Source organism: Dermacentor silvarum, chromosome 6, assembly GCF_013339745.2.
Source record: "Dermacentor silvarum isolate Dsil-2018 chromosome 6, BIME_Dsil_1.4, whole genome shotgun sequence".
NCBI lineage: Eukaryota > Metazoa > Arthropoda > Arachnida > Ixodida > Ixodidae > Dermacentor > Dermacentor silvarum.
The window spans coordinates 116,140,544-116,150,984 of record NC_051159.1 but is presented as its reverse complement, the minus strand read 5'-3'; the positions used below and the strand labels follow the sequence as shown (position 1 = coordinate 116,150,984).

Sequence of the window (10,441 nt, the reverse complement as noted above, 5' to 3'; positions counted from 1 at the left end):
GCAATGTTCAGAAAAAAAAATGAAAGCGACGACTAAATAAGATTAATAGAAGGTACACTGAAGGAATACAACTCCACAAACATTAGAACAGCATCAGACGGAGTTTAAGGCATCAGGAATAAAGGCAATATGCACATATGAGTACTTGCAACCATTCTAGCGAGAGGAAATGCGTGCATTGCACTACCAATCCTGCTATGGCAGCTGTTCCCATGTCAACATTCTTGGGTATTTATGCACATGTACGAGATCTGACTCTGGGAGTATTAGCAAGTGCCACTCATGGCCATGGTGGCAGATGCAGAACATCCTTTTGACCGATGGTGTTACGTTGTACGCATGAACTTTAGGAGCAGGCAGCTGACCAATAAGCACTGGTATGCTACATGGAGGCATCAAACCTGCCAGAGTCAAGACCCTCACTCTGCAAGGAACATGTTCGGTGAGTTCGGCTCCCACTAGCGGCAAGTTGGTTTTCGTCCACTTTCATTTGCCATTATTTTATTTACCACAAATAATTCCCCCTATGCTTTTCTTAGCTTCATTATCTGTTGGCTTCATATGGTCGTCACTAACGAAAATTGGGATTCCTAGGTTCCCCTTTTCATTCAGAAGATTAGGAAGGTTATTGTTGTTACAGTCAATTCAAATGTAATGCCCGACGGGTTATTAAAGAAAGCGTGAGCTATTGGTTTAAAATCAAGCCCACTTCACTTGACAATGAAAAAAAAATTCACCGATGATTAAGATACTCCCTAATGCGGCATTTGAGCGCAACTCTATACGTGTTTTCGTTTCGCTATATATTGAGGCAGAGAATCTGAGAGAGACATGTAGCAGAGTTGGCAATCGTAGTATATCTGATCTGCGGGTCATGCGCATCGGCTTTTATACATGAATCGTCAAGTGTTCCAGTGTAATCACTGGTGCCGTTAATTGGCTTCCAGAAAGTACCACCTAATTCGCGTCGTGCATACAGTCAGATTACAAAACATTCGCAAACCATGGCAATCGACAAGTGTCAACGCAAGCAACAAGCGCGAGCTGACGCGAGCAGACGATAGTACGAAACTAGCGATCCGGCTGATACCAGATATGAGTACGCATTGAGCGGTAGGGCGGGTCCGCATGAAACCAGTTTCCTGCGCACACGTTACTGAAGGGGCCGCTCTCATTGGTCTCCGCCGTTCGCGGCTCGCGTCTCATCTTTCGCTGTTGTGCTCATTCGCTCGGTTACGCCGCCGTAGACGTTCGCCGCAGGAACGGCCCATTAAGAGCTCGTGTCTTAATTTATGTGCAGTATACGAAAAGCTGCTGTGAGGTTGTCCTAGCCCTTTAGGAGCACATATTATTTAAAAGCGTTTCGTATACTTGGCTTTATAGGCTGCTTTAAAAAATTGCTTCACTGCCTGTTACGTGCACGCTAACTTTTCAAAAACAGATAGTACTCGGTGCCGACAACAGCGTATGTGCACTGACTCCCTGCACTGAGAAAGCTTTTAGTCTCCCTCTTGCCCCCAGGCGTTGTGCTCGACCACCACGCGTCTGAGCTATGGGGAAAAGCCAACCGGGCCCAACCATAGACCCAACGCGAGTCTGTAAGCTGCCTTCTCCACACACTTCGGACGCAAAGCGGTGTAGCACGATGCAACAGCGGTGCAGCAGCTGGGGCGTGCCGTGCTTGACAGAGTTTGAGGCACATTCCAGCGTGTAAACATGATTAAACTGCGTCACACGCTCTATCTCCAGGGTTAGGGCCAATCCCTCGCAGTCACTCGCCTAGCTATCACTATCGACTACTTCAGGCTCACGATAACCAAGCCTACCACAGAAGACGCGTGGTACGATGCCGCGAGTCCCGACTACTCATGCTAACACAACCCGACAAGTTTACAACAGGTTCCAACGAGTTCCTATAAGGTTCGTTTTACACAGCCTCCATATTTCCGTCGCGCTGCACGTCGGACGCCGTAATACGTAAGCACCTACGTCACCTACTTTTCCTTTTATGTAATTCCTTGAACACGTTAATAATGTACCCAATATCTAACTGTGCCACTTGCAATGGTTCTTTTTGCGCAAGCAAATCCAAATGATCAGTAGCCTGGACGAGTGGTAATACATGTCGGACACATTAAGCCTTGCGAGGCTCTGATCTCGGCTCTTCGATATATGGCACGCGCGCCCACTCGAGCGCTGTCTATAACACACGAAAAATAAGAAAAAAAAAATCACAGCATATCCACGAAGTGAATGATGATGAGTGGGCGAAGCACCGGGGGATCATTCGGGTAAACCACAGCTACGGACGAGAGATAAAGAGAGCGCGCGTCGGGAACGAGAGACTCAAGGTAGTTTTATCAGCTGTATAAACTTAGACAAGCAGCAGCACCAGCAACGCGCAGAACTGTTGTCGACGCCGTCGGCGTTTTGCCCGCGTTCGCACCGAACGCGCGCAAAGTGGAAGCGGAACCGGAACGCCATCTAGTGAACACTTCATAAAACTACAGGTGGCTACATACTACTACTACTACTACTACTACTACTACTACTACTACTACTACTACTACTACTACTACTACTACAGAGGAGGGAACGACCCACACCCTAAGGAGCTTCGCCCCTAAAAAAGCTGGATCGACTGGCGAGCGCGTACGTACCCCTGCTGGCGAGCCGGTTGATGACGATCCCCCGGTGGTCTCCGCCGGCCTCGTGCATAACGTTGCCCTTATCGAGCGCCTGCCGAGCCACCCGCTCCATCTTGATGGTCGTCTGGCCCTCCGCCTTCTTGCGGGGGGTCATCACGATGTGCTCCTCTGCGCAAAAAAAGATGCAAGCACGCGAAGTGTGAACGTGTCAATTCGCGCTTTCACCTCTGGAAGAGCATGTCTCACGTCTGTCATCTACACTGCAGCGCCGGCCATAACAACGATACGCCACTCTGCTGGCCTAAGTACGAATGCTCACTACAGTCTCGGACCAGTGCGCGTAGAGCATAGAAATATATCCGCAAAACGCACACTTCGATCGCTGAACCTGCGGCTGAACGCCGACGTATATATCTGCTGAACATTTAGCAAGGTTCTAAACAAACGTCTATATAGACGGTGGTAATTATTTGCTACTGATGGAGAAATATCCGTTATTCAGGGGAAGAATACGATCAGTTAGATCGTGCAGCACAGCGTAACAGTGACGGCTTCAAGAAAAGTCGCAGTTTCGCCCCATAGGAGAAGCATCCATTGCGATAGCAAATTAGTGGACGGCTGTACGAAGTAAGGATATAGTTTTATCGGCCGTATAAACTTGTAAACATAGGCACACTAACTAAATTAACAAGCATGGTGTTACCCGCCGTGGTTGCTTAGTGGCCTATGGTGTTAGGCTGCTAAGCACGAAGTCACGGGATCGAATCCCGGCCACGGCGGCCGCATTTCGATGGGGGCGAAATGCGAATACACCCGTGTACTTAGATTTAGGTGCACGGTAAGGAACCCAAGGTGGTCCAAATTATTCCGGAGTAGAGCCTCCTCCCTCCCTACCCGCCTTCCCCGGAGGGCCCTTCCGGAGAGTTGCGCGCGACTGGAAGACAGCGCGCTTCCTTCCCGTTTCCCTCGCTTGCGTGCGCGAGATTGAGGCGCGATCGCCGGCTCAACCTAGCACGCTTTCACTCGCACATACAGCATATGGCGCGCGGCGACGGTATTATCGCCCTTGTACTTTATGCGGAACCTCACTCACGGCGACGGCAGATATGCACCTCGAGTGCCCATATATAATAGCTATCGCAATAAAGTTATATTCGATGACTTCACTAATTACTATCCCTTCAGAAGCTAGCGGTTGCACGCCATTTGGTCAACAAGTCGCGCTGCCTGATCGAGTGTGTTAGCTCTCATTGTTAAGCATAGTAAACATATATTCCACAGGAGCACGGTAATACTCAAAAGGCAAGTTAGAAGGCGAGATAAACTGCAGTTGCATGTCCGATATGGGGTCACAAACTGCACTGCACTAAGCTGCCCCAACGACATTTTGCACGAAAGAGCAACGCGGTCCGCGGCGAGAAGTAAAAAAGAAACGGACACTTAATTGTCCATTAGAGATCCTTGTGTGTTTACGCTATTGATGGAAACAAGCAACGCATATAAGGCAAGTGCTAACTGCTCAACGGTCAAGAGACGAGAAAAGTACGGGGGAAAAGAGTGGAAAATTCCGCACGCACGACGCTGATCGACGTTCATTAAGGACCATTTTTCACGCTGAACCAGCAGGGAAAGCTAACGAGGCTCTATTCTTAACGAGGTGGTGATTAGCACCCAGCCGAATGCAAGAGAAAGCTGTACCTAGCCGACACAACTTCGCAGACGCATTCAGGTCTGCAAAAGAGCGGTGGGCAGAGACGACTTGAGCTCCGTAAAAGGCGTCTCGGTTTTACATGGTCCAGTGAAGAGGACACAATCAATAGCGCAGCGCTTGCTTTCCTTTCGCTACAACCTGTGCATCATGCTCTTTCAAGTTCTCTAATAAAATAAATAATGACAATAAATAAATAAGCACACCCATATAACCCGTGGAATTCGCGCATACATCTTTCTTTTATTTCTTTTTATATGCACTTAAAGATTAGCACACTAAGAGTAATGGTAACCCGAAAAAAAAAAAAAAAACGAGAACGACAGACGTACGGGTGGCGCCGCTACTCAGAAGTTCCCGCACCAGCTCGCTGTGACGTAACAAATTTCGACAGCGTCTATACACACCTCTTGATCAGCCGGAGTTCAGTCCAAACGAGGTGGCGCACAACGTGGTTCGAGGTCTCACGTTCCGAGCCGGGTTCGAAGAAGCAGCCACTCGAACGGACACCTCCGCGGTGGTGTGGGAATGGGACGATCGGCTCACTAAATTCTGTGACATTACTCAACATTATCGAATGCAAAGGCGTGAGTATCCACCACCTCACCCCAAGCTCAATAGGGCCCAGTCCGTTCAATGGCGGCAGCTACAAACACGAACATACACGAACCCTGTCATCATGAACCATATATACCCCGAATTATATACAACCAATCTATGCCAGTATTGTAACACCAGAGCCACACTAGATCACATCCTATGGGCATGTCCAGCATTAATCAGCAATACTGGGGTCGCGGCCTCCAATGAGGGCCTTCGGGCGCGTTGGGGGACTGCGCTGCTCAGTTCAGTACGTATTCGGGTCTCGTCACTCCTACCTCGGTACAGAATGACTACATTGCATTCTAGCGGAACCAGAGATTGCACATAGAGAAAACTGTCGTGCTGGCGTAGTGGCGTTGCGCTGTTATAAGACCGAGGGCGCGGGATCACATACCGGCCAGTCAAGGCCCGCAGTACAGAATCTTGCTGACGGCATTTCGCCGTGTCGCGCTTATGAAATCCGCCAGGTACCGTGGTCTTGCAGTTTAAGTGCCCATTTATTGTATATGGCTCCCTAATGGGAGCGGGAGCCATATACAATAACTGCCCTTCTTAGATGGTATACAAAAGCGGCCTTTCTTACGAGTTATTGTACATGGCTCTTAATACTGTTATACTCCTAATACTCTTAAGAAGGGCCGTTTCAGTCAGCCACACGGCGGTGGGATCGGGGGAGAACTTAAGTTGAGGTAGCCGCTACAGTGTCGGAGGGCGTGCGCGGGGAGGTGTAGGGTAGCCGGTGAGAGGAGGCCACATGAAGGAGGTGCATACGTATATTGCGGTGGTAAGAATAGTGTACCTGTTGGTTTATGCGTGGTTACTGAGGGTGACCTGCGTGAGTGCGATGCCCTGCCAGGGGAAAAGTTTAGGAAAGTTTAGTTTGAAGTAACCTCCTCGGAGTACATAACCTCATATTAAAACTTGATGTAACGAAAATCTCAGGCCCAGACGGCATTCCAAATATATGCTCCTAAATAGGTACTCGGAATGGTGCGCAAACTATCTAACTGTAATACTTAAAAAGTGGAATGCGATTTGAGTGATGCGATTTACGGATTACTGCTATTCGCATACTTCGGAAAAAATCACGCGCTATTCCACTGCTGTGAAGGTGGATTACCAGCGAAGCAGTTTAGCACATGACATAGAGGTGACACAGCATTTAGATCACAAGGTATGAGCAAATTTTATTCTCTGAGCGGCGACGTGCGGTCATCCCGAAGAAAGAAACACGCACGCACGCACGCACGCACGCGCGCACAACACACACACGCGCACACACACAAAACACACACACACACACACAAACACACACACACAAACCCACACACCACACACTTTATTTTGATCGGCAGGCTAATCGGTGGCATACATTCGCGTGGAAGACTACCGCCACCTCGGGGAGCCGGGGGAAACTAGACACGCGAGCGCTTGGAACGACGACAATGAGAGGGTGGTGCTAGCTTACACATGGCCGACGAGGGTAGCACAGCTGCAAATCATTGAAAAAAAATGGTGCCTATTGATAACTAATATACTGAAAATTCATACCCAATTGATGAGACGTATAAGCTTTCGCAAGAATGAAGCGATTTTGCATTAAATTCTGGAACTGAGTTATTGCACACGCAGATTTGTTGACGGAGACGAAAAATCCGCGGAACCCTAGCCATAAACAGCTCCGCTGTAAAATTTAGATGGACACACGACGGATAAAACAACGCCGCGTATATTCTGGCAGGCAAAGGAGAGGAAACTAAAACAGGCCAATGTAATGCGGACGGGAAGGAGCGCTGACGGCACGCAAGCGGGACACCCAACATCGTGTCGCACATCATGACTGACAAGTGACTTGTGCGCCGCACATTGCGCACATGCAGAGCGTGACTCAACACGCGAGAGCCCGCGAGCGGGCCCGGGTCACTGTTTGCGTATCAGGACAGTACCAATGTACGCACTCGACTTTTCATAGGGGCGAGCTGACCCCGCGGGGGTAAGAAGCGAGCGATGATAGGGTCGCGCGTCAACCTAAACAGTGGCGAGGGTGGTGGGGGGAGGGGATGGGCCGGGATCGGCGGAGCGGGAGCGGATGCCACCGTCGACGTCTGGTCGGCGCATATACCCCGGAGGGCCCGGAGCAAGCGGGGAGTTACCGTATTTTCACTAATGTAATGGCAATCCACGCGTGTACAAAGTAACGGACCGACTGAACTAGGTTCGTACCTGCCGTTCATTCACATATGTATCATGCCTTCGGTTACGTTCATTATTTTGCACATTAAACTAAATCTCCTGTATAGCAGATATATAATGCAGTTACATATCTGCCGCCCGCGGTCATAACTTCTACGTCATGCCACAGCGTGAAATTAGCTACCGTACAGACTCGTTTAAGGGCGGTACCCGCGCACCTCCAACTTGGCAGCCCAAAATATGTGGGGGGAAAAGTTCCAGCAGAGCAGCAATCGCGTTCGGTGTGCCGATGCCGCGGGCGCACATCGGCGAATGTGTGTGTGTCAAGTGGTAAGTGCATTGTACACGTAATGCGAAGACGTGGGTTCGGATCCCACCTGCGGCCAGTTGTTTTTTCATTCACATTAATTTATCTTTATTTTTTTTCATTCGCATTAATTTATCTTTATTTATAATAGCTACATTTCAATTAAATGAACAGCTCTCCCCTATGCTTTCCTTGTCACTGTCTGCGGCTTCATGTGGTTGTGACTTAAAAAAAAAAAGAAAAAAAAAAACAGGCCCCTATAGGTTCCCCTAGTTATCGTATAGAAAGAATGAAAGAAAGAAGGAAAGAAAGAAACCCGCCGTGGTTGCTCAGTGGCTATGGTGTTGGGCTGCTGAGCACGAGGTCGCGGGATCGAATCCCGGCCACGGCGGCCGCATTTCGATGGGGGCGAAATGCGAAAACACCCGTGTACTTAGATTTAGGTGCACGTTAAAGAACCCCAGGTGGTCCAAATTTCCGGAGTCCCCCACTACGGCGTGCCTCATAATCAGATCGTGGTTTTGGCACGTAAAACCCCATAATTTAATTTTAAGGAAAGAAAGAAGAGAAAGAAAGAAGATTTATTTACAATTATTTCGGACGTCCCTCAATAACACGGTTATTAGAAAAATCTAAACTTGAACCCTCAGCGCAAGGAAATCGTAAGTCCCGACTGAAATTCCTATACCTATTAATTAAAGGATACTAAAAAAGTGACATCACAAAAAGTATCTCCCTTTCTTCCGGATACGCCCCAAGGAAAGGACACGAGCCGATTATAACCCCTTTTCGAACTAAAAGCAACTGTTTCAAATATTACTTTTTTTTTCCCGCGAACTTTCGATGCTTGGAATTAATGGTCTAACAAACATTCAAGTCCTGAGACCTACAATAACATTATTTGTGTCGTATTTAGCGCAATGAATGCTCTTTTCCTTTTTGTACGTGACACTGAAGTGAGTTTCGTTTGTGCTATTTGTTTATTCCCCCCCCCCCCTTTTTTTTTAACTTGCCTGTAATCGGTACTTACAATGTAATGTCCTATACGACGTATGTAACCTATCGTAAGCTTTGTATCCATTTCCCATCCTGCTAAAATTCAAAATAGGGAATTGTAGGAATAGGAATAAATGAATGAATAAACGTGTTTGATCGAACACCACCGCAGCAGCCTGCCTTATTTTCTTATTTTTCCTGGCTTTGATAGATTAGCCTGTTCAAGCTTAAGAAGTTAGTTAAAAAAAAACATACTTGCCTTATACATCACATTTCCGGAAATCAAATTGAATGTCTCGCTGTACAGCAATATATAAGCGGGACTTCGAGCGACGCTAGAGGAGGCGCTGCTTCGAGCGAGCTCCTTATTTATGCGAACATCGTATCAGCCGCGTGCTCTGCATATGCGAAACGGGGAATGCGAAATCCGCGTCAGTGGTGATGGATTGAAATTGAATCTCCCAAACCAACGACACTGATGAGACCAAACATATGAGTAATGCTTAAGTAACCCTGTTAAGTTAATGCATATGAGTAACCCTGTCAACATAGAAGCTGTCCACTTATGTTGCAGGCAGAATGTTTATGTTTATTTAGTGATTGTGGTTGAGCATACCCTTCGTCTCAATTAAGGCCCATGCAGGTTACAAAGAGCTCGGGCTCTGAGAAGTTGGATAAGCCTATATGAAAATGCGGCAGGCGCGAACAAAGACACGCACATACAGAAATAAGGGCAAACAACACTAGTACCTGTATATGTATGTCCTTATTTCTGCATGCATGTATACGTGCGTCTGTTCGTGCCTGTCGTACATGTACCAGTGTTTGACCAACTAGCACAATACAGTACAAGTGGTCTCTAGCGTGTACCTCAATCTAAGTGAAACGGCGTTCCTCGCTAAAGCATTCCGCGACCCAATAGGAGTGCGGATGCGACGGTCGGGAAACGAACCCATGACCTCTTGGCGATGCGAGCGAAGCTCAGAAATTCGCCGTGGAAATTCGTTCGAAACAATATGTCACCAGAGCGTGGCGGGGTGAAGTGGGCGGTTTACGTTATGTTGTGTATACAGTATAATTACACAGTTGCATATCGACCACCAGCTTCTATCGACTAATTCTGGATTGCACAATAAGCGATGACACCTAGACACTGAAAATGTCGACTACAGTAATGAGTCTATAAATGCGATCCCCATCGTGCCTTCTCATATATCTCCGCACCAATGGTTCTCATTAGAGTTTAATTGCAACCCATATAGGTATATGCCAGGCCCCGTCCGGAAAAATGCGTCATGGTGAAGAGAGTCGAATTACTGTATATACGGCACAGCTAAAACTTGGTTCTCCGATGGCAACAACTGGTGTCACCAGGGACACGCGTGTCGTTGTATTGTGGGCCTGGGGAAAGACTGTAATTTTGACATCAACGTAACACTTCGACGTTTTAGAAAATGTCAAGATTGTTCTGTCCTCGTGCGTTTAAAAGGAACGAGTAAAAAAAAAGTGCATTATCATTGATATTCTAAGCGCTAATGAGTTCACTGTATAAGGCCGTAACGACACACGGAAAAGAATAAAAAACGTTTTATAGAACGCATATTACGCTTATACTTACTTGAAATATACGGATTTATTACCACGGCGCAACAGAGCGCTATAGGTACGCTCCAGCGCAAAACAGAGCGTCTGTGAACGAATCACGCCGGCATGCAGCGCTCATATACGCACCCACCCATTCACGTACCCAACCCTATCATGATAGAGCCACCCTGTATATTAATTCACCCGTACGCAACGCCAAACGCGGAAAGGGAAATGTTAACTATGCCCGTCTCCTCGTTTGTGTTTCTCGTGGTGTATGTATATGAGACACCGGAAAGGAAGCTGCGGGAGAGAGCACGTGTACGGATGTAGGCCGCAACGTGAATATTATTCACCCATATTCTATACTATAGCCGTAAAGTAAACCTTGTTTTCGCGCAT

The 10,441-nt window shown here is 47.6% G+C and overlaps 2 protein-coding genes across 3 annotated transcripts in view; both read right to left on the bottom strand.

Moving 5' to 3' along the window:
- The window catches only part of LOC119455891 (chromobox protein homolog 1), a 212,059-nt gene that overhangs the window by 132,307 nt on the left and 69,311 nt on the right, over positions 1-10,441 (bottom strand). The gene's annotated exons all lie outside the window — the stretch shown is intronic.
- The window catches only part of LOC119455894 (uncharacterized), an 84,406-nt gene that overhangs the window by 34,813 nt on the left and 39,152 nt on the right, over positions 1-10,441 (bottom strand). For both annotated transcript variants that reach the window (XM_037717417.2, XM_037717418.2), the window contains exon 2: positions 2,661-2,816. In XM_037717417.2, the coding sequence (XP_037573345.1) occupies positions 2,661-2,816 (156 nt within the window). The remainder of the gene's footprint in view (positions 1-2,660; positions 2,817-10,441) is intronic.